This window comes from Talpa occidentalis, unplaced genomic scaffold, assembly GCF_014898055.3.
Source record: "Talpa occidentalis isolate TD23 unplaced genomic scaffold, MPIMG_talOcc4v2.1 talOcc4.4, whole genome shotgun sequence".
NCBI lineage: Eukaryota > Metazoa > Chordata > Mammalia > Eulipotyphla > Talpidae > Talpa > Talpa occidentalis.
The window spans coordinates 134,093,896-134,119,488 of NW_023604295.1; the positions used below are offsets into that span (position 1 = coordinate 134,093,896).

At 39.0% G+C, this 25,593-nt stretch overlaps 1 protein-coding gene across 1 annotated transcript in view; it reads right to left on the reverse strand.

Annotated features, from left to right (window-relative positions):
• SH3RF1 (SH3 domain containing ring finger 1) overlaps positions 1-25,593 on the reverse strand; it is a 147,939-nt gene that overhangs the window by 38,391 nt on the left and 83,955 nt on the right. Inside the window, exons 3-5 of the mRNA XM_037526420.2 lie at positions 19,469-19,744; positions 17,716-17,811; positions 2,826-3,128 (exon numbers count right to left, since the gene is read on the reverse strand). Coding sequence (XP_037382317.1) covers positions 2,826-3,128; positions 17,716-17,811; positions 19,469-19,744 — 675 coding nt within the window. The remainder of the gene's footprint in view (positions 1-2,825; positions 3,129-17,715; positions 17,812-19,468; positions 19,745-25,593) is intronic.

A 25,593-nucleotide genomic window follows, 5' to 3' on the forward strand; every position in this document is an offset into this window, starting at 1 on the left:
ATACATAGTCTTCCAATATATATATATTTTAAAGCCTTCACTCAATAGTCACCAACTCCAATCACAGCAAGTCCTTTGCTCCAAGCTGCCGTCCACTTCTCCACGCTGGTGTCTAGACCTTGGACAAGAAGGTGAAATCTCTAAGCGCCCGTTAGAAACCTGAATGGAAGGACCTGCCCGCATTGTGGAAAGGTGAAGCAGAGGGTGCTATCCACCAGCACTGAACTGCCTGTCTGCAGAGTTCATCCAAAGGAGAGAACGCAACCAAGCCTAGTCGAAGAAAAGCAAGAAAGAAATCATACCAACAGCAGGAGATGCTTTCAGCAATATGCCTTCATCAAACCTGACAGGCTCTTCACTGGGCAGAAGAAAAGGAGAGCCCTATTTTAAACAGCCTCACCATTTCTCACCTCCTCCAAGTGCTATGGTTTAGGAGCGTGTTTGCCTCTCCCATATGCCACATGCACTCACTGCTGTATTGTGGACTGTGGTTCCTCCAATGTACACAGTCCCACAACAAGTAGTGTTTTCTGTAAACCTAAGCTGGAGAAAGCGGGCAGCACTTCAAACATCTCCCATCCTCTTTTAGAAATAACTTCTCCCTGAGGCAACACGTTCCCACTGCACACAGAACGAATTGGAATATGGGAGGAGGGGAGGGTTAGGTGAAGGGAAGGCCGTTTTAAAGGAACACAGAAAGAGCCTTGTTTCCTAAGCTACTTAAACCAAAACAAAAATAGCTCTACTTTTATAGCCTTCCTTCCCAGCCCTGTTGTGACGGCATCAGACAAGCTCACACCTGACTGCCGGGTTCTCCACAAAAGATGCAAACACACGGTGATACTCCTTTCTCTTCTAATTTTCTCTCTGCCAAAAGATTACTATTCATTCTTCTAACGCTAGTCCCACTCTTAGTTGCCACAATTCTCAGCAGAAGCTTATCTTTTCATTTCAAGGAAGCATCGTCATGCAAATACTACTGGATTGCAAAATAAAAAATAAAGTGAAGAGCCATCTGGATGCCATCAGAACCTATTCCAAAAATCTTCACCTTTGAACCCTTCCCAAAGTAGCCCCCACTTGGCACTTCTCACTCTGATCTATAATCCACGTGTATTTTTCACATGGGTGTAATTAGGTTACATTTCAAACAACATGGCTTTGCCCTCTCCATTTTCCCAGAGTCACTTGTTCATTCAACAAATATTCGAGTACTTTATTAGTCTGCCATTTGGGATGTATCAGCAAACAAAACAAAGACCCCTGGTCTTCATCAGACTCATGATCTAATGGTTGGGGGGTGGTGGTGGTGGTGTGTGTGTGTGTGTGTGTGTGTGTGTGTGTCCTGTTTCCCTCATAAGGTCAAAAGTTGCAAGGTTCTGCTACCTAGAAATGCCAGCAAACCACAATCCCGTTCAGAAGATGAATGCATTTTACTCACTACAAGCAGCATTAATCTCAAGGAGCAGGGTCAAGTAAATGAGGTTATGAGAAAATAATTTTCAATAAAATTGGGAGAAAAATACCGATAACTTTGTTGTACATTTTTATTCTATAGTCAAAACAGCCCCCCAAACTGTAAATTCTTGAGTACCAGGACCACAAGTTTGCTTATTTCTTTTTTTATTTTTTAAAAGAGAAAATAAGTTTTTATATTTCAAAAAAGCATAGCTATATTGTAGAGTGGACTGTAAATTCGGCATGGATTTGAAAAATGAAAACTTAGAAGGAATTTCTTCTGCTTGGGGCAGGCTGCTTTGGACTAGCCTCTGTGACCTCTGGGTTGTCATCGTATTGGCTAAATCTACAGGCCTATTACTTAGGCAGAGCCACAGGGAAGCTTGTCTTATAGTCAGAATTAAGGCCTAATGAAGGCAAGCCCCGTACCTTACTCATTATTGTATACACTGTGCCTAAGAAGGGTCTAATAATAAGGCACTTAAAAATGCTTGCCAAATGAATCAATGGATGTTCCCAATCATCTGCTATATATTATCATTAACTCGAGATTAATGAGTAGCTAATTTTTAAGACAGTCCAAAGTGATGATACACTTTGATTTAAAGTTTAAATTTAAAAACTTCTAATTTGGGGGCCTCCCTGGTGGCATAGGGGTTAAAGTCTCAAGCTATCACCAGTCACTGCAGCATGGGTTCAATCCCTGGCCAGGGAGGTGACCCACACAGTGCAGCAGACCTCTCTGGTCTTGCCCACTGCTCCCCACAGCAGTGTATTTCAGTAGATCTGCCTGCTCTGCTCCCCACTCTGTCTCTGGTGAATCCTCTCACTTCTCTCATCTCTGGCATACACCCCAGTTCTTGTATGCCTAAATAAATCTTTTTTTAAAAAAAAGTTCTAATTTCAATTAAATGTTTCTTCTCAGCCCTTTTCTCTACATTCAGACGGAAGCCTAAGCATCAGGGTGAATTAGGCATAGTCAGGCAACCGCAAGCTCAGTGAGTTCTGATCATAGCACCTTTGGGTTGGACAGAGATGAAATTGGCAAGATCTCCCACAGCAGCTTTGTGAGAAGGTCCTGGAAAACTGAGAGACTGCTTGGTAAAACTGGTAAATATATTTAAATCATTTTATAATTTCTGATCTTTCCTTTGAGAAACACTAAATGGTTCTGGGGTCTCACTCGCCAATTAGTTTCCCTTCCCCCTTTTCCATCTATAAAATGAAGACAGGCTTAACTGCAGGAAAGGTGCTGTCTGCTGAGGACTTAATGAGACAATGCTGTTCAGCTAGAGAACAAATATACACTTCCCTGTGAGTAGGTCATCTTGTGGCCCAGCTCTGTCCACACCTTTGGGAAGGTTTACCTGAGAAGGGGCACTGCAGGAAAGGCCAGAGAGCTCACTGATGCGAGCAGCGGCTGTGGGGTTGCTGGAGCTGATGAGCACAGGAGGGCTGATCTCCATGGAGTGGCGGTGCTGGGAGGCCTGGGAGGACTTGCTGGCCATGGTAAGGGATGTGAAAGAGTGTCGCTTTTTGGTGTTCTTCTTGGTGTCCGAGTGCTTTGGGGCAGTGCTGCTCTGGGCTGCCGCCGACGTGCATTCTCCAGCATCGACTCCTGGCGCAGGAGGCTTATCCCACTCGATCAGCTGCTTGGCAGCTGAGTTAAACTGCAAGCCAGCAGACACAAGAAGGTTAGCAGTGCTCAAGGGTGCCCTGAGATTTCATTTCACCACACTTGTATCTAAAAGTTAACATCACCACTTCCAGGTTTGCATTGGCAAGAAAATATATCAGCAATTCCAAGGTAAGAATGATGAAGTTAAGATAATTTTTTCCAAAGAGTTTTCAGAATGTTGAATTTTAAAATCTGCCAGTAACAAATGGAGGTTAATTTCAGTTCCTGGATGAAAGTTAGAAGAACAGGTACATCTCTCTGACTGAATACTGTTGTCCAATAAAAGCCTGGATATCTGTTCAGAGCATAACTGAATAGTGAAGAGGTAACTTCGGGGTTTGGCAAAAATGAGCAAGAAAGATGAATGAAACTACTAAGTGTTAACTCATAAACTATCTTAGTAAATAACCTCCTGCCTCTGTATTTTGAGGGAACCTCACAAAAAAAGTTGGTAGAAACATGATAAATTTTTGACATGACATTGTAATCAGTTATTTTCATATGTGTTTACATTTTAAATCATAACAGGGTAAGACATCTGGACTTGAATTTATGAATGTATCTATTGAAAAGCTGTCTGAGTGTAAGAAGTCAGGGCACAAAGGCACCCACGGTCAACAGCTGTGCACTAAGTTACAGCACCAGCAAGAAAGGAAGAACACACTTCTTTTTTTTTTTTGCTTTCCTTAAGCTGCAAAAAATTAGTTTGAAAACATTTCAATGATAAGAAGCTGTATATAACTTACCTAGATACTACAAACATGGAAAAACACTGAGTTCATAGTTTAACCTCACATTAAAAAAAAAAAACAACTGAGATAAAACAGTTGATTTTTAAAGATAATTTTAAGGTACTTTAAGTACTTTAAGAAAATTTAAGGATAAAAGAAATTTTCCCATCTCAGCATTGCATTCTCAGCACTTCACAAATGGCTTTAGATAAAATACCACCACCAAAAGCTATTTCCCACCCACCTAAATGGTTGGGACCATGTCTTCTCACCCTATAAATGTGAATGTCCTACTAGAAGAATGGAATTAGTGAACTTGCACAAGTGGCTACACACAAAGCTGGATTAATTGCAGCTCAGTAGCCGGTGGTTGTATAGATGATTGCAAATTGATTAACAATTTGTTCCTGAGCTCTCCAGGGACTCCAATTCACCTGGTCTGTCTGATCTATATTTCGCAGGGCACATCTTTGTCAACCATGAGCATATCTCTCCTTCAGAGTTCAAGGAATTTTTTTCTGCATGATAAACTTGCAAGAATAATAGACAGGAATGTCACAACACCATCTACCAATGAGGGATGTGCCAGAGACAGGAGGAAGTAGATCATCAGGACTGTGTGTGGTATGTGTATAGGGATGAAGAAATGAATACCATTAATGGGTGGTTTTATTTATATCACTAAAATGGTATTAGACCAGGACATCCAGAATGTACAAATCCTACCTAGTCTACCTGTCCCACCTTCTGGGTGGTTCCCTACAGAATCAAGTGCCTAAAGAAAGAGGTGTAATGTTTTATCATCAATATGGGAGTGGCCTACAGCTCAATGTAGAGCTCTAATATTAAAGTAAATGAGCACCACAACCTGGTTGTATGGGATCTGAAATCAAAGCAGACAGAAGAGCTACTCTGTTGTCTTCAATATAAATGTATCACCCCAACAAATGAAAGACCAGCTTGCCAGGCAATGGCAGAGGAAAAGGAGCCCTTATTCCAGTATAAGCTCATTTAGACCCCAAGGTACAAATCCTCAAAAGCTTGGCCTACCCAGCATGCTGGAATCTGACTGATTAATTGTTTTCCTTGCACTGAACTAAATAGAAATAGGGTAAAGAGTTGAGGTGTCCTCCCCATTTAGGCCAAAAATACCAATAAAGAAAACTATTACAACTACACGATATCGTAGTTAAAATGATCCTGGGGTCAAACCACAGATTGTTACCCATGTCTGTTCTGAAACAATCCAACCCATTACCATCGTCTAGTCACTACCTAAGCACCAGTTAATATTGTGTTAATATTTCAGGTTTCTATATGCTATGCTCTGGTATAAATATCTTAAGAATTAAATTATTGGTGTCTCCTTCATTAGAAAAAATAACTGGCTGCTTCCCTTGTGTCTTTTTCTGTATCACATATTTTCTATTACAGTAAATATTCATTGACACCTGTTCTGTGGAAGATAATATGATAAATGCTGGAGTTCTACAGGTGCTGAGAAGTGGTCACTGCCATTAAGGATCTTATACACAGACACAAGTAATACAAGGGTTTTCCATAAGTTCTTATGTTTGGCTTCTCTCACCCAGCAATGCTACTTGAGATTTTTAATACTGCTTCATCAATCAGTAGTATTTTTCATTTAACTGATGTGTAATATTCCACTGTGTTGATATACCACGATTTATTTATCCATTCTATTTCTGACTTATTTTAAACTACCCTCCCTTTATGTATGCTCACTTTCCCTCCTTCCTCTTCCCTTTCCTATAGATTTTGGCTATTAAGAACAATGCTACCGTGAATTATTGTGTATGTGTCTTTTGGTGCATGTAAGCAAGCAACTGGATATGACAGATATATCGAGGAGTGGAATTGTTGGCCCATGGGGTTGAAAAACAAGTCTTAATGTCGAAGAACATGCATGCAGGGAGACAGATTATGGCATGGGGGAGCTACAAAATATAAGCAGAAGACCAATAGTCTTAGTCTTGGCACAACCATTCACGAAATTTTGACATTCAGGAAACCATCTTGATACCTCTCCTGAAGACAGCTTCCTCATCTATAAAATTAGGAAGCTGGAATCTTTTTTTTTTTTTTTTTTTTTTTGGTCTCTTTTAGCACTCCACATGTGTAGTACATGATCTCACTTTAAGCAGCTATGCTTCATTTTTCTATTCCATTTCTATTCCTCTAAATAGTATTTTTCCTACATTTCAATTATATACATGAACAACAGCATTTGTTAGCAGGATACTGTCATCTCCCAAAATTACTTGAGACTTCTTCTGAAGTAGAAGAGGTTTAGTATTCAGAAACACTACACACTGTCCTAATACAACCAAGGAAAATCATACAGTTAAGGCTATTTTGGTAGGAGCATTAGGTAAATCAGGCATAAACTTAAAGAGGCTTTGGCTGTAAGTGTAACTTAACCTTCAGTAACAACAGTAAAGAAAGGATCTGACAGCTTTGAATGGAATTTTGATAAAGTTCATTTATGAGTGTTTGTTTGAGCTCAGTGGTGTAGGCTTTTCATGACATTTATCTAACCATGACCTTTAAATTTAGGAGTGCACTCATCACCTGCAAAATAAATTTGTATCCTAAAATACCTTCTTCCAAGCACTTCCTTAGGAATAATTGATAAGAACTAGTTTGGATACAAGGTAGAACTTAGACTAGAGTTAAAAGCAGGGATTAATGGGACTTGTGGATCTTAAAACTAACATCTTTTTGGGGAAAACTATAAATTTTAAAAGAATTATCTAAAGCATAAATAAACATAATAAGGAAATACTTACAAAATCATAATAACAATAACAAGACAGCTTAAGTTATTTTGGTGGCAAACAATATACTGTAGACAGATGTTGATTTATAAGTTACACAACTGAAACCTATATAATGTTATAAACCAATGCCCCTTCCATTAAAAAAGTCAAAATAATTTTTTTGTGCATGATCGTCATCTTTGCTAAAGAGAAAATAGCATTTAAAAAAAATAGGATATAACATTTTCCTTTTAAGGAAAAAAAATTAATGAGAACTAAATTGAATAATCACTATCTTATTTGAAACTTTACAGATAAATCAGTCTCTACTTTTCAAGCACTGAAAAAATACAAACAGATTTGAGGAGAGGAACCAATTCTGATTACAACCCAATGGGGTATTCATGAATATAAATTTTTTGAAGATTTTATTTATTTATTCATTCATATAAGAACTGGAGTACAGCCACGGTGCAGGGGGTGAGAGGATTCACCAAAGACAGAGGGGGAACAGAACAGGTGGATTGACTGAAATACACTCCTGAGGGGAGCAGCGGGTGAGACAGGAGAGGTCTGCTGCACCATATGGGTCACCTCCCTGGCCGGGGATCAAACTTGTGCTGCAGTGGCTGTGGTTAGCTTCATAGTGCTGAGCCTTAACCCTTTGTGCCACCAGGGAGGTCCAATAATTGTTTTTTGATAAAAGAGAAAGACTCAAGAAATGTATTATAAAAGTAATACATGTTCACTACTATAATATAATTCCTTATTTTTTCCTTTTTGTTTTTACAGCTCATTTATTTATCACATGCATATTTGGTTTTGGGTTGAGTAAAGTGGACCAGCCTTGTCTTTACCACACGGTGCAGCAGCTGTCCAGTCACCATTTCTCTGACAGTCCCCCTCAGCTGAAACACTTCCTTGGTGAATCACGTTTTAAGCGGAGCACTTCTACATTCTGCTGCACAGCTAAGTCCAACATTCCTCCCCCAGAGAACTGACACTTTGAGCAAACTAGCAGTGAAGGCTATGAGATGGAAATCCACGCTTTGCCTCCTCTTAGCAGAAATGAGAATATCTTGCCTCACATTATGGATCTTTGCAAAATGATTTTTACAGAACAGGAATACGGAATTTGTATTTCCATTAGTCTCCTATTCTTCCATGCAATTTAGGCGACTAGTTTTTGTTTCTGGATGATCCAAACACAAAAGCAAGCTCAGCCTTCATTTATAATACAAGACTCCCCCACAGAAGAGGAATAATTAGAGAGACTGAAGGGATTACTCAGCGGTCTTTTCAAATTGATCCCAAAGTCTCTCTCAGGTAGAAGATCCATTTAGGCCTCTGTAAATATTTGTTGAATGAGAAAGAATGTTGGTCTCTTAGAACTATCAAGGGAAGGAAGAGCTGTCTTCAGAGCAGCACTGTCCAATTAAAGTGCACTGTGAGCCATATGTGTAATTTCAAACCTCTTACAGACCACATGTGAAAACACAAAAAGGATAGGTAAAAATAATTTTAATAAGATATTTAACCCAATATATTCTAAGCTATTATCACTTTAACATGGAATCAATATCAAGAACTCTTGTGAGAGTTAACGTTCTCTTTGCTAGGAACTAAGCAATCTAGTGTGCACTGTATACTTATGTCACACTCAATGTGAACAACCCACATTTAAAGGGCTCATTTGGGCCTCTCTGGTGGCATAGGGGTTAAAGTCTCAGTGCTATCAAGCTATTGGCAGCCACTGCAGCATGAGTTCAATCCCCAGCAGGGAGCTACCCACATGGCACAGCAGACCTCTCCTGTCTCGCCCGCTGCTCCCCTCAGTAGTGTGTTTCAGGAGAGCCACCTGTTCTGCTCCCCACTCTGTCTCTGGTGAATCCTCTTACCCCCAGCACCTCGAGCCTACTTCCCAGTTCTTGTATGCATAAGTGAAAACAAATAAAAACAAAATAAAAAATAAAGGGCTCACTTGCCACATATTACCAGCCAGCTCAGCTTGAGACCCTCAGGAGAGAAAGGAGAAAGCTGCACACAGGAGGCAATCCCGGAGCTCATCAACCATATAATTTGCTGAACTGAGAAAGCAGACTGAACCTACTCCCCTGACCTCCCACGCCCAGCTTTCTGAAGCCTCCCAAGACCTGAAGTAGTTCACTGCTAAGGGCAACAAGGGTTACTCCTTACACAGCAGGACAATGAAGAACACAGGCTGGTTATACAACCCTCACAATATCTTGCCACAGGAAAAGGATTTTCAAAGTAACTGCCTCATTCTACTAGGTTAGGAAGGTGAAGCATCAGTTATTTAACTCCTCCCTAGTTTTAATTATTTCTACCTCTGTTGGCCCCAACTGTTAAAAAATAAACTAGAATCTTCTTTTTCAGGTTTCTGATTTTGAAATACAAGGGGTGAAGGGAGGGAGCACTTCACGGAAAGTCTGAAAGAAATTTTAGCTTACACAGCTGAATAAAGGAATGTCAAAGAAAACCATTGGAAAAGCTCTGAATTTGGAGTTGAGAGGTCTAGCTCAGAGTCAGATCTCTGCCCTCACTGGTTGAGTGATCTTGGGTGAACCACTTAAAACCCATGGTTTCAGTTTCCTTAGCTGTAGAAAATGGGAAGGTAATACCATTTCTGCACATACCAGAAACAAGTAAAGGTTCAAGTGCTTCATAACCTACAAAATCATATACAAATGTGAGTTATTCTCACAATTCACAGAGACGTCTTAGCTGGCTTTGCTGCCTTGGGCAAGTCACTTTATCTTATGTTGAGTATCCTAAATTTTCATATATAACAGGAAATTGGACTTAATGATCTGTAAAGTTTCATGCTTATGCAAAATACAAATATCTTTTCTCATCTCTGTGTTAGGTATACAGGCCTAGGTCCATGCTGACCAGAATCAAACATTTGGATTCTTTTGCTCATACAAATGTTTTCTAAGTGACTACGGTAAGCCAGGCAGAGTACTGGGTAAAGGAAAGAGGGAAACAGCGTAACTTCACCTCTGTGTATTGAAAAAAGAAGACACTGGGAACGGCTTAATGGATTTCTAATGTTAAAGGGCTGACTTGCAAATTCTCAGGTCTGTAGAGCTCAGGCAAGTGAGGTCAATGAATGAAGACGATCAGGTAAGAGACCAATAAGGAATGTGGACAACATGTTGACCTGGGATGTTCCGCCTGCACTTAAGGGGCAGCTGTTGCTGATGGCAGCTGATTTTTTTTTTTTAAATGAAAGCTAAAAATTAGACCTATGTAAGACCTCCCGATTGTCCCATCTTAGCAACTAATTAAAACAAAACCACTCTATAAGCCAAGCATAAAAGTCATGTGGGGGTCATATTAGTTGGTGGTCTATGACTTAGGGAGGAAAAAGCAGAGAAGATAGAGGCAGGAAGAAAAGTAAAAGGCACTGAGAATTCAAGACCCTGCAATGTGCCCCAGACCAGGCATGCAACCAATGCCCCAGAAATACAAAGACAATTTCAAGGAGCTAAAGAAAGGTGGTTGTGATGGTTAATTTTACTGGGGTGGGGGAATGCAGGGGAAGGGAGAGAAGTGGTAGATATAACTGAGAGAATAAAACAAAGGCTATGAAAAGGCAGCCAGCTGGCAGCCAGGAAGGCAATCTCAGGAACTGGAGAGGCCAAAGGGTAACCAAAGGTGTAATAGGGAATGGGAAGGAAGAAAAGATCACCAAGGATGACTCTGGCACAGAAGAATTCTAAGATATTGACCTTAGTGATTTTGCAATTTTGTTTAAATCTTCCTGGTTTGCAGCATAGAGAGAAAATTTTACTCTGTGTATGTCAAGCCGAAATAGGTACTGCACTATACTCTATTACAAAAGGCAATGTTGCTTTACAACACTTAGGAAAAATGTTTCTGAATCACACTGTGTTTCATTATAGAGAAATTTGTTCCCTGTTGATTTAATAATCAAGATGCTTCTGTTCATGCCATTTATATACCACATTTGCAGAGAAACATGCAGAATCGTATAGAACATTCAGTCTTCTTCACGATATACAACACGTGGTTAATTAAAACGAAACTACTCTGCTTCTTAAAGATGTAGAACTTTAAGATGCATTAGAAATAGAATTAATAAAACTTAGTCAACCATAAGATATTATGGTTTCCATTAGTCTGCCATTTCTCTCTTAGAAAAGGCAACCTCAGATATTTGAAGTTGTTGAGCAATGAATCCTTTCTGAAAATTAACCATTTGTGTTAGAACTTGAAAATTTTTCATTACTCTTGACTAGAATCCAAATGTCCTACACATTCGTTAAGCAAAATTTAATGATGATCATGATCATGATGATTCTGTGCCAACATCTGGAACATTAGGGCCCCCTGAGCTCTGAGGCTAGCGCAGGGCAGGAGTCTAGGCAGTAATCAAGTGCACGATAGAGACCCTGATTCACCTCTCAATTACCAGCTGTATGTCCCTAAACAAGACACTTAAGTAGTTTAAAAAATGGAACGAATAATTAACTAAATTATGGTTTAGTTACTAGAATGCTTATTATATACTCATCAAAACTGATGGTTAGTTGTATTATCATAATGTGGAGAAAGACAAAATCATGTGTATCATATCATTAAAGCACAAAGAGAAAGAATGGAAGGATATTGACCAAAATTATATGTGATAGGACTAAGGGTTATTTGCTCCTTTCCAACTTTTCTGGGATGTGATATTATAGAAATAAAATCATTAAAAATAGTCCTTGTATAAGATGTGGCTCTTAAGGAATAGAGGAAACCATCATCATCCTTATACTTGACTGTGCTCTTAGCATCTGCCAGGGCTGTAAGAATGGCAAAAAGTGAGCACTATGGAAGTTCGTGCAAGGAGAGGGTTGCTCTGTTTTATTTCTGCATATGAAAATTAGGGAAGAAAGACTTTCTACAGAGAGACAAACAACGAAATTATCTCCGATGAGCTGGAAAGGCAGCAATCCTAAGATTTGTTTTCAGAATGATTAGTAAACCAACTTAGTGAGAAGCCTGGGTATGCACAGGGAGGTAGAGCCAAGCTGAAGAATTCTCAGATTCCTGGGGAAGCACTGTAGATGTTAGACACCATTTGGTCATTATCCTTGGCCTCTGGTTAAGGCTTTACAGGAAACCTGCATTTTTATGTTCTATAAAACTAACCAAAGCATTGGAAACTGCCCATTCAAGCGGTGAGAACTCAATAAAAATTAACCGTTCTTCTGAATCTCAGCTCCTTGAATGTTTTCCTGATGGAAACCAAAAGGAAACTCTTAATTAGAAAGTAGCTGCTTAATAATATATGGAGCATAAACTGCTCTAAATAAGGAGTCTTGTTCAGAATGGAGTCTAGCAAAGTTGCCTATAGCCACAGATATTAAGCAATTGATCCTAAAGTGCAGAAGAGATTTACCTTTGTACTTACCGGAAACTATTCTCCCTCTTTGTCAGTAAGGTGAACAAAAAGCAACAATTACTTGTATCTGGTTCATAACACACAGAAGATATGAAAACCTGCACCCTGGGTCACAGCCCACAGCGCTTTAAAAAAAAAAAAAAAAAAAAGCTACTCAAAAGCAGCTCCAATGTATTTGGTCAATCAAAATTAAAGGTGAAAGTCTGATGCTAAGCAATGGAGTAATTCTTACTGATTATGAAACAATATCTCCTAATTTCATTTATAAAACTTAATTTACTTCAGAACTAAAGGGAAAATTTGGATGCTAAGTTATGTCATTCTTTCCCATTTCTCAAAGTTTTTCTTACATTTCTTGAATACAAAATGATTTCAATCAATTGAACATTTAACTTTAATTTTAAAATAAAAGGATACATCACAAAATGTAAGTGATAGAATATCTTTTTACATTGTTTCATCGACTCTCTGACTATTAAATCAAATACTATTCTTTTGGTCTCGTTATTCTTTGCAGCAGAGTCTCCAGGTTAAGAAGTCAAGCTAACGTTTTTATTCTCAGCTCCTCCAAGGTTCACCTCTACAGTTTTAAACCAAACCTCCACTTCTAATTCCTTGGAACACAGAGAGTAGCTCCCTGACTCCACAGTCCTCCAAAGTCCTGACTCCATAGCAGAGGAAGTCAGCATCCCCACCCTCAGCCACTGAGCTCTCAGAGACTGCACATACGATTTTCCCGTGGCAAGGCTGTTAACACTTGCTTCTTTACTCTAGACATTAAAAATTCTACTATTTGCTTATGGGCAATTATAACAGCTAAAAACAACAAATAACTCATTGAACTATACATTTAAGTATGTGCAGTTTATTATAAGCAACTTACAACAAAATAAAGATAGTGGGAAAAAATGAAGATCCTTGACAATAAACTAAGTCCAAGGAGTAATCTCACGCAGGTGAAAATTCATCTCACGATTAGGGAGTCCTGTCTCTATTAGAGGTAAATAATCTGCAGAAGCGCCGAGATCTAATCTATGGCTATGACTGAGTCTGGAAAAATCCTAAATAAGGAATAAACAAACACATTTATTTAAAAATTTTTTTTTCACTGGGGTCACACAGTAGATCTTTTGGCTTTGAGGAATGTAACTTCTTGATGCAAGACCAAGGGTAAACCAATAATAAAATATATGCCTAGGTAGTAAATGACACAAGTTAGGTAAAAAGTATAAAAGTTAGCAACATCCAAAAGCCAGTTTGTTTTTTGGCTTAGAACCATTTTTTAAAGTTCTTAGGTTGCTCATTCATTCATTCAACCAACATTTATCAAGAGTCTACCAGGGGCAAGTGTTGTACAGGATCTCAGGGGGCCAAGGAAAACCATGAAGACAGATCTTGGCTCTGAAGAGTTCATCTTCTAACAGGGGCAAGGAGGGTCGGTAGACAGTACCCATGTTACCAAATAACAAAACAGAGAGTAGAAAGTGCTGTGGAGGAATAATATTAATAATGGTGAGAATCATAGTTATCACAAACAGCAATCTTTCTAGGTGCTAGGCAGAATATAAGTTTCACTAGAATTAATTTACCCTATGCATGGAGTGGCTCTATGATTTTACAAATGTGGAGACAAAGTCCAAAGTCACCCAATTAGTAGCAGCTGAGACTTGAATCCCAGCCATCTGGAGTCAGAGTCCAAGTTTTTCCTCCAGCACCACACCACTTTGTGTGCAAGGTAAAGTAAAAGAGGAGGAATTACTTTAGGTAAGATGATGAGGGAAATCTGTCAGAAGTGACACTTAAGCAAAAGATCTAAAGAATGAGAAATGTTGCTCTTTTCTCTGGCAGTGACTAAAGAATAAGAATAGTTGCTTATTAGGTCACTACTTCGTTCAATTATTTTTATATTATTTATGGCAAAAGGAGCAAGTTATTTAATTGCTTTTGTCATGAGCAAACTAGGTGAGTGACATTTTAAGCAAATGAGTAGGAATCAAAATAACATGATAGCTAAATAAATATTTATAATTCATTGTAAGACCACAATGCATAATAATGCTTGAAAAAAAAAACAAACCGCCATATTTAGCACTTACTTCATTCAAACCTTTTGTTTGCTAAGAATCATGTCATCTTTGTCCAAACGTCTGCTAAACTTGAATGAGCTGGCTCTGAATTAATGAGGTCATTAAAATCCTCCATTCTATTTTGGAGAAGACTAGTATTTTTGAACAAAGAAAGGAGCAGACCACTGATTTTTTTTTTATAAATGCATTCAGTCCTTGAGAAATATACCCTTTTATACATCTCCTGCCATGATGTCTTTAAGAATTCCTGGGGTTTTCCCCAAGAAACTCTTACTAACTACTATCCAACCTGCTCCCGTCTGGAAAGGCCCTGTCTAAATAGAATCATAACCACTATTCATGGCTTGACCAGGAGGGCATTTGATTGAGAATCTCCAGAAGGAGGAGTGAACAGGCAGAAGGACCCTAAACTCAAAAGCTTAAAGACTTTACGGAACAGAACCTGAGGCCATTTATAGAGTATTTCCCTTCCTCCCTCCCCTCGTTGAAGACCCCACTTCTCTTTTCAAACCTTGAAGAATTTTGCACTTGAATAAGAGGTCATTTGTTTGTCAATCGCTACCACAGGCTGACGAGAAGAGGCAGGACAACTGAAGAAAGGAAGAGACAGACACTCCAGTAACATTTCTCACTATCTCAGACCTCCAACTCAATTTTTCTTCCTACCTACCTCTAAAAGCTCAGCTTCTTCAATTTTACACCCCCCTCCCTTTAATTCCACAGTTCTACAGCTAAACCACTGACCCCAGAGTTTCTACTCCAGATCTGAATCTACAATCCTACCCCAAAGACCTATCTACTTTAGGGTGTCTGCCACTAGCAAGTACTTTGGCATTTCCATTAATAAAGTCAACAATGAGTAGTGAAGGGGGAATTCCAGCTTCTGCTGACAAGTTATGGCAAATGAAGATGTTTCTCCAGAAACCCAGAATCAAATCTGAACACACTTTCCTTATTATAGGTGAGAGTCTTTATTTGATAATTACTATACTCTGGTATACTCTGGGTTGAAAGCTAATCTGAACTACAAACCACTATGGATAAACACAGCAGTATCAAAGCCTCTGAGATATACAGCTGACTCATGAACAATACTGGTTTGACTTAAAGGAACCACTTACATGCAGATTTTTTTCTTCTGTCTGTAGGTATGAATTCATGGATCCAACAAACCTCTACAATTCTAAGTTATGTGCCAACTCACCACTGTGTGGTAGTTGGCATCACTAGACCTCCATGCACCAGTGCTTTAAGGGTCAACAGCATTATCACACTCTATCTCCTCAAGCCTCTGGAGCTTGGGGGTGGGAGTCAACAGTTTAGAGCAGCACTGAGAAAAAAAGCATCTAACACTGATAAGAGACTTAAATGTCTGTTTACAAGATAAATGAAAATAATGTACAGGTGATCTTTTTTGTAACAAAGCCTGGTTTTACATTGAAAACTGTCTGGACCCTGAAGTGGTTAACAGAGCAAGAGAAAAAACATTATTTAAGGGAAAAAAATTTCAGTTTCTGAGGACTACAGTTGGCTTTACCTTTCTGAGACGGCCTTGTGAGACAGTCTACACCTTATTTAAATAGCTGAAGTTCGGTGGGTTGCTATTGAAATCTGCCTCCACTTTATTCCCCTAAAGGCTAAACCAGGTGTCACTAATCCCCAGTTGCCCTGCTCCCCACCAGAAACTTCAGTCTGATGATTTGACATCAAAGAAATGTTCATAGTCTCTGAGAGATAGATGATTTGTTTGCCTTGTCTCAACTGGCAAAATTCTGGTTCAAATGGAGAAAATACTCATTTGAAAGAAGCAAAACAATGAAAATACTTTCCACTTGGGCAGAAATTTACCTTTCCAATTTAAATCAGAGTAAATAATCCTAATGACTTGAGTGACTCTAAGTGACTCTGGATTTGCTGTGGGTGGACCTTTTATGCCTATTTGCACAATTTTATACCTGCCCCAAAACAAAAGTATAGCAATCCTTTTTCATGCATCATGAACCAAGTATTGGCACGTAATATTGATAATACCTAACAAGTAAAGACAGGCTTTCATTACTAATCTGGTGCTTTCCCATGCTCTTCAGTGTATCTGTTCAAATACTTGGAGATGTTTGTAATTTTCCGTGACCCACAGTTAGAATACATAAATAATGTACAGAAAGGCGTGCCCAAGAGTTAAGAATTTTTTCCTTTTGTTTACTTTCAAAGGAAGAAAAAATATTTCAACAAACAGGAACATCTGAAGGGTAAGGATAAAATTCAAGACTTGTACATGGTTTGAATTAGTTTCCCTTGGATATACAGTAGTCAAACTATTTTTAATGCAAACTTTGGCAATCTCACCGTCTGTAGAGGAAATTGAATGCTGGCTACAATGACACAATTTGTCATTTTAGTTTTCAGAATCATGCCAAAACAAATGCCTCAGATAAAAAGATGGAAAACAAGTGAGGTAGTTTTTCTTTTTAACATGCTTAAGATAGAAGCTTTGATATCTTCAAGAACAGAATTATGTTCAAATCCCCCAAAACTCATGCTTGCTTTTACTTTTTGGCTTTTAGACATGCTGGTCTCCCTGCATAGATGTTCTTCCTGCCATAAATATGTACCTTTTCATTTCTTTTCGCCCCTCTATTTATCATAGACATCAACCAAGGCCTCACTTCTCCCCAAAGCCTCATGAGGCCTCTACTATCCTTTTATGGCGGTTTGGACTGTGTTTTATTCTTTGAAAATAACATCAATTTGGTTTTCAGCATGACTAAAGGACATGAAAGCTTACAATATATGATGTAACAAAGGCATACTATAAATTGTAACTTTCTTGTTCATTTTTAATTTAGAGTAACACAAACATGTTACTTTATACATATTCTCGACAAGAATTTCGCTGAGTCAGGTTCACCATAACCTTTCTGAGTAAAGCTGATTTTAAAAGGGGAGAGTGCTAAGATGCTGATGCAATGGAGCAGAGGGGCATTCTTTCATTTATTTGAAGTTTTCGGAGGCTGCCTCTACACATCATTACTCCAGTTCTGATGATGTGGCAGATAAAGAAAGATGCAAACAAATAAACAGATACACTCATGACTCCCCCCACCCCACCCAGAAACTGGTAAATGGAGTAAAAACAGTACAGGCACCAACTGGAAGCATACAAAAACATCTCAGGACTTGCAGGAATGCTTTTAGCAGGGCACAAAGTAAAGAGTTTCAAACATCTCAGTCTTCAGTTATTGTGGGGCAGGATGGAGGAATTCATCCTAATCCAGCCAATGATCTGGAATGGGGTGTTTCTGCTGCCTATATAGTGAGGACTATATTTTTTTCTTAATAAATAAGGTTTTTATCTTTTCCCTCCAGTTTTATTAAGATATAACAGAAAATTAAAATTGTACTAATTAAAGGTGTACAACATAATGATTTGCTGTTTTATACGTTGAAAAGTGATGATGAGAGCTTAACATTCAGATTGCATAATTACAATTTTTTTTTACTGAGCTGGATACTAAATGATTGATGTTCCTACAGATTTGCTTACCTCAACATATGAAATTGGAAATATTCCTATTTTGTCGGCCAGCATGCCTTCAGCCCAGTTTTCATCCACTCTGCGAATCACAGTCAGAACATCATCCTGAAGAAACAGCAAACATTAGTCCACCTGGTCACATTAAGACACTTGCCACTTAATTTCCCTTTCAAAGGGGCTCAACTGTTGAAAGTACATGAATTAAGATGATACAACAAATCTTTGGTGCAGGAATCCAATGTCTGCATGAACTAAATGGCAACTACCAACCAACATGGGGTCATTTCAGGCAGTGGTAAAATTATGAACCCCTCTACACCTGCTTATTTTATTTATATTTATAAACAACAACCTCAAGTGCTACCCATCCCAGCCTCTAGTATTTCTTTTATAAATTGATTTGTAGGATTTTCTCACTTTCTCTCTGATAACACATCAACGTCCATTTAAATGTGTATTTTTCTGTGTTTCTTTACAAAAAAGACAAATCTCCTGAAAATCCAAATTTTATCAATCAAATCCTCAATTCAGTGACATATATTCCTGGGTCTTTTTCAGCAAAGAAATCTACATATAAAGTAAGGACATAAAAGTGTTTCACTTTGTTATCATAATTCAGAGACTTAAAATTCCTAAGTGGAGTACGCACTTTGTAAAGTAGCTTAGAATTAAACTTAGGCTATACCTATTTACAATAGCTAAGATATAGAAACAACCTAAATGCCCCAAAACAGATACATAAATCAAGAAGATGTGTTATACATAATGAACGGAATACGACTCATCGATCAAAAAAGGTAAACTCGGGCCTCCCCGGTGGCGCAGCAGTTGAGCGCTGGGTTGTGAAGCTGCCCGGGGCCTCTGCAGCGGCGGTTCGATCCCCGGCTGCTCCCCGGCCACCGGAGGAGGGTCCCGCCTGGCGCGCAGATCTTTCCTGCCGCCCGCTGCTCCCCTCAGCAGTGTACTTCGTCCTTCTGCCTGCTCTGCTCCCCGCTCTGACTCTGGTGAATTCTCTCACCCTCCCGCGCTTCTGACTGTACCCAGTGCATGTATAAACAAAAACAAACAAAACAAATAAATATATAAATAAATAAAAACATGCCTCTATAAAAAAAAAAATTCTAAAAAAAAAAAAGGTGAACTCATGCCACTTGTGGCAACATAGATGAAGCTGGAAGGGGTTGTGCTAAGGGAAATAAGCCAGGAGAAAGATAAATACCAGATGGTGTCACTTATATGTGGAACACAGAGAAACCAAAATAGAAAAAAAAAAGGGGGGGGTCAGACAAAGACAAACTTTAAAACCAATCCTTGATAGCTGAGCACAGATCTAAGATATCTAACAGGGAAGGAGCAGGGAATGTTATGGGGGAGAGAGGAGCACAATGGACTATGGCGGAGGACACAGAGCCACAGTGACGACACCTGAGGGGAGCAATCTTACACTGTCAAAAGAATCAACAGGAATGTAAAATAATGATACATCATGTAATTAATCAAGGCTCTAGATAGAAAATGATACTACATAGGGTATCAACCAAAATTATCTTTCCTACAGACAGTCTATGCCCAAAATTACTTTCTTTGTGATTTTAAGACTATCTCCACGGTTTTTTTTTTTTGTTTGTTTTTTTTTAAGTACAGTGAGATAGTTCACAAAAACCTACTGTATCTTTTTGCAAAAGGACACAAAGCCATCCTCTCGTGTATCCAGGCACAGAGAAAGGACTGGCAAATGAGAACAATCTCGCTCTAACTTTACCTTTGCAAATGGAAGGCAATCTTTGTCTGCTTCCTTGTCTTTCACTTCAAAGTCATAAAGTGCTTTGCACTGAGGTGGAGGCTGAGGTAAAGGTTTGATAATCTGCACAAAATTGGTGGGGAAAAAGCCATGTATGCCGTTGACTTCACCGTGGTACCAATTTTCATCCACTTGTCGCCGTAAAATGATGATGTCCCCTTTGCTAAACTTAAGGTCTCCAGGCTCCTTGCCTTCGTAGTTGTATAACGCTTTGGCACATGGTAACTGAGGTATACCCTAAAGGAAAGAGATGAGTTATAATGAAAAAAATGTCCAAAAATGCCTGTAAATTTAACTTTGTGTATTACTGTTAGTAAATCAAGGTCAAATCAACAATTTGCCCTAGGAAGAAAAATCTCATTGCATCATCAAGAAAGAGCAAACACAAATAAATGTCACAGTGAGAAAAGCACAGGAGTCCAGCCATTACCCTCTGCCATTTAACCTTCTATTCCTAAATTTAATTCAGTTGGGAGCTACAGCCTTGTGTGGGGTTTTCAGTACATGGACATATATCTGCTGAGTCTGGTTCCCTGGTGTAAAATTCAAAAACTCATAAAATCAAAATTTCCGATATTAACTACTTTACTCAGCAGGATAAATGATAAGCACTGGGAAGAAAAATTTAAACAGAAGCACAGTTTAGGAATTTATTCATTGTTCTTAAGCTTGAGTGATATGAGTCAGAGTTTGGCTCTTTTCTTACCGCTTTTAATGGGAACAGTAGATCTTATTCTTTCATGAACTCAACCAGGATTTATTGAGGGTCTACTATGAGCCAGGCCTGGACCCCAACAGTGAGTAAGATAGTCAGAGACTCTGTTCTCTAGGAGTTTGTAATCTGTGCTCAGACAGACATACATCTTTTACAGTCTGTATACCATCATGCCACTTGGCTCTCTCCAGGGGAGAGAGCACTGTTAGGCTGATATGCTAATAGATGAGGCTTTAAATATTATTGCATTACATTACGGTTTTAAATGACAGCTTTAAAAATGTGTGTGTGGCCCCAAGGCAATCTAATCATCACATGGATTAAATATGACACTTCCTGATGGCACTGTAGGAACTGAGCATCAGTTGTCACGCTAAGATCTCTGGGGCTCCCTGGGACACTGTTGTCTATCACTGATTGAGACAATAAATGGCAAGTCAAACATAACTAGAGGAAATCGGTGAATGAGATTCCTGGGTTCTGCTTTTCATGTACTTACTCATTCACCCAGAAAACATTCATCAAGCATTTACCTTTTACCAGGCAATGTGCAAGGGCTGAGAAATTAAAGAGGAATAGGGCATAGGTCTCCTCTTTAAGGGATAAGATATGAGAAAGTTATAATAAAGTGAATTGAATTTTGTAGATAGACAATGCAAGCATAGAGATATGACACAGGAGTAGAGAGCACAGGTCTCAGGCTTAGTGGGGGTGGTGGGGAATAAATCACTTCCTGGAGAAAGTGACCCATGAGTCAAGTCTTAAAGTCTACACAGGAGTAGCCAGGCAGAACAAGAGCACAGAGTGCAAGCATTCCAGGCAGAGGAGAAGGCACCAGGACAGATATGGAGTGTGTTGTGTGGAGGGACTGTGGTTTGATGAAGAATGCAATGCTCCTGGAGATTTATTCAGAGATCTCAAGTATAAAAAAGGTAGGCAGAGGTTAGCATATTGGAGGGTCTTGAATGTCGTGTTAAAGTTTCGAAGGCTGTGTCCTTTGGGCAGTGATAAGCCACTCCTGGGTTTGAAGCACAGATGGCCACGATAAGAACCATGTCTCATGCCAGCAAAATCAATCTGGCAGCAGGGTAGAAAATGAACAGGAAGTGGCCAGGCAGGCAGCGGCTGTGTGCAAAGCACAGATCTAAACTAATTGAAAAAAAAAAGTTTTTAAGTTTAATCTTTCTAATGGAATAGAAGCATTCTTATTACTGTCTTCTCCCTAGCCTTCACCTCAAAAAAAAAAAAACAAAACAGTGGATCAAAGTTTTACACCTTTGATATAAACAACAGACCTTCATAATATAGTTTTAAAATTCAGTTTAGTGTCTAGTGAGAGATTTGGAGTCTGGCCTACTCATACGTCCAACTTTTTTGTTAACTATTTTATTTGCCTGAAGAGGAATAGCCGATTCTTGGCTTTCAAAATGCTACTGGCAGTCATCTTGTCTTGGCTTGGTCCATGTGAGGTTGTGTTTGGTTAATCAGACTTGCTCTGAGGCCAATACCCCAGGAAGGAAGGCAAGAGCTGCACCTTCCAGAACTCCTGACACCCTCACATGCCCTCTGACTTTCAGACCCTGCCTGGAGATCCTGCCTCTGACTCCGGTGAGGCAGCTTTGACCTGATCTGGTAAACAAGTCTGCTGTGCTCTTTGCATTTCTGCAGGAACCCTGGTTTTCCACAACCCTGGAACTCTGACCACATTACTCGGTGTCCACCTGTATAGAAGTAGCAATTCTAACTACTGTCTAAGCGCACAGAGATGCCTCACTACATCCTCCACGTTACTCTGCATGTCTTGAATTCTGGTTATCACAGTGTTTTTTCCCATAACAAACACAACAATAAATAATATGTTGAGAGACAGAACAAGAGTGAGTGAGTGAGCCAGAGGCAGAGACCTGAGAAGCATCAGTGCGCTCTGGGCTCACAGCTAACGGGACTTAAACACCAGTGAAGGATAAGGCAGGCAGCGCAGAACCCAGAGCCAGAATTCCTGCGCCTGGAACCCAGAGTTCAAGCATTCCTAGCTGTGTGATCTTGGGCAGGGTAAGTTCTCTGTGCCTCCATTTCTTCATCTGGGATGTTGTGAGGATTTTGTAAATTAATGTATGTAAACCACCACAAATGGCCCAGCAGGCGATAAGTGCTACAAGCATGAGCTCTCATTGTCAGCGTCATCACCCCATGTGAAAAGCCTGTTCATCAGTGAAACACAGCACCTGAAAATGTATTTGTCTCTACACAGCTGGATGCTTTTCCTTTTGGACAAAATTCACATAGCAATTACACTTTTAATACATATTCACTGTATAACAATGCAAAGAATGTTCCTCCTAGGAAGTGCTTGGGATTTTGAAATGTGCATTTCTGAAGCACACATTTGTTTTCTGAGTGGAATCTATTCATCTTCTGGTTGAACAGAAGAAATTACAAATTCACTGACATGCACCGTTTAATAGGGGATGGCATTTTAGATGTGGCTGTAGTTCATCTTGACAGCGCTAATGTAAGGCACTGGAAGCCTGCATGAATTAATTGAAAATCCTATTACCAACTCAGTGACAAATAACTCTATTCACCATTATGGCCTGTTCTCTCGATTTTTCCCTACCTCAATTAGCTCTGTTTGGCCCACTTTGTCCAAACCCATGCCAGCCAAATCCATGCATCAAAATACAGATTTAGCACTCTTAGAAACCACTCTGAACTACTCCTTGAAGAGGTCTGTAAAACTCCAAGGAACTCACATGTGGCTCTTTTGTGATATGTTGATGTGGCAGTGAAAGAATTTATTTCTTCACAGATCAATTCTGTATATCAGTGGTCAAAGGGACTTCTTCACTTATCTACCAAAGCAAATCTATTAAGTGTTCTTAAAAAATCATGAAACATTCTTAACACAAGGAATATTAAAGATAAAAATTATGATGGTGAATTACATGATGATTAGCCCAGTTACGTCCTGTGACTACACAGACTGGCTACATCTTGACTGCTAAGGTTTCTTCAGTGATCAATAACCACAGAGAGAGAATCATAATGCCACTCATTTGTGCATCTGGCTGTGTTTTTCTAGGGTGAGTTTTTTTTTTTTTCCAATTAAATTCAAAGAGGCTAAAAAAGTCAGTTTGTGTCAAGTTTCTCAAAAGAAACCTTTCCACATTAAATAAAATGAATTCTACTTTGATTTCAAATCATGCAAAGTTCAGTGATCTTTAAAAGACTTATTCCCACACAGACTGCAGATGATTAAGGATAAATGGTTAAACGACTTGGAAGAGCAATAAAAGAATGCATTTTCCTCCTGCAACATCTGAAGGATAAAGCCAAAACAATTGGTCTGATAGCCCAAGACTACTCTTGAGGGTAAAATGCGTCTGGAGCCCATGGAGGCCCTGCCTTCTCATTCATCTCCCCAGAAAGGTCTCCGAGTCGTGTCATCACCCAGGCCCTCTGCCCTCGGAGCCTCCGGCAGCCTTTCCATACTGCTGCCTTTCTTCTGTATCCTCTCATCAGGCCACGGCCCCCTGAGGATCTGCAGAGCTTACATTTCACTTGGCTACACATAAAAGGGAGCTTAAAAGCAGGGAAAGCAAGAGAGAAACTGACTCTGCAGTCTAACCTTGGGTTTGCAGCTGTCATTCATATTGCCAGTGTTATCAAAAAGCTTGGTGATTTAGACAGGTGAAGCACTGTAATGATTCTTAATTTGAAATACATTTCAATACACAGTTACTACTTTATTCATATGAAAAAAAGGATAAATGTGACAATGGGCCAGTTTTACTTTCCAAATAATTTCTGCTTCAACATTATACATATAGGTACTTTATAAGACATTAAATTAAGGTCTCATGAGACCTGCACACAAATATTTTTCATTCAATGCTTTACACTCCATCAAGTGTATTCCAATGTATCTGGCAAAGGGCTACTTGATGATCTAGCTAAGATTCTAACAGGTAAATAAAACATTCACTGCCAATTTATTTTATAGACTCTTAAATGCCAGTCCCCCAGATATACAAGCAAGACGGGCCTCTTTAAATTCAAATTCCTTCATGCATTTCTTACTGCTCCATAAAGTAAGAAAGATTCAGTGACCTACTAAAAAAGAATATCCAGAAGATACTCTTGTCATGGAAACAGCAATAAAGTGTGAATAATTTAATAATTTTGCTATCTAAATTGGCACAAACTCCAGCTGACTCCAACTTGACTTTCAAACACTTTCTAGAAAGAGACACAAGAAAATCGTAACAATAGGAAGTACTGGACATGGGATTGTACTTTGTACTTTAAGGAGCAAAATGGGTTGAGAAAATAATTTTTTAAATGTTCTTCATATGACAAAATACATATTGGTTCTTCCCTGTAAGGTGAAGTTCTATAACAATAAAATAATGGTATTTCATAAAAAACAAGGTTCTTTATTAGTTATTAAATCTTATGCATTGTTCTCAAAGACATCTAGGCTGTATTGTCAGGCAAATATTATTTGACCATCACTTGAATGTTTCAACTTTAAGATAACAAACATCCAAGATGAATTCTCCATTTTACCTGAAGAATATTAGAAGGGATCAAGAATCTCCTAATTCCACCAAAGTCCATCTTTTAATCTGTCTCCTTTTACATTTATTCATCAAAGCACTGTCCTGGGTATTTTTATATGAGGATTGCTTTAAGCCACTTCCCACCCACCTAAAATTTGCCACATAAAATGGTCTCTTCAGACCAACTTAAATCTGCTAGTGTTCTGAGATAGCAGTGTAGATAAATAACAATGAAAAGTGTATTTTCTTCATTCACATTTGTTCTTTTTGATCTGTATTCTATTCTCCTGTGCCCTTTTCGTGCATACTTATTTTCATCAGTTTTCTTTATAAGTAGGCCATTCAACTCTCCTGGTGTTTCTATCCCAACATGTGAACAAATAGCAGTTGTTTATTAGTTATTCAATACTGTTTAGAGGCATTTTGGTTTCGAGAAGGAGTGGAAGAGGGAGGGGGGGGAAAAAAACCTAGGTGAGAGCGAGAAGTGAAAAAGCAATAGCTTTCTTACCAATTTCCCTAGACGGAACCACTGATTCTTAAATGGTAATACACACTCATTTCCCTAATCAATTTAATTGAATATTTCTTCAAATGTAAACACATAATAAAGTTAATTGAGGTCAAAAGATTATGTTCCAACATCCACAGAGAAAAGGAAGAGCTGAGTTTTCCAAACTTAAGAAAAAATAATATGAGACTCTGTTAATTTTTCTTCTAGAAACTAGAATATTGAGAACAGACCAATGCATCTGCTGGCCACTCCTAAGTCCCCTCTTCTCCTTGTCCAGGAGAACCTGAGGGGGCGCAGT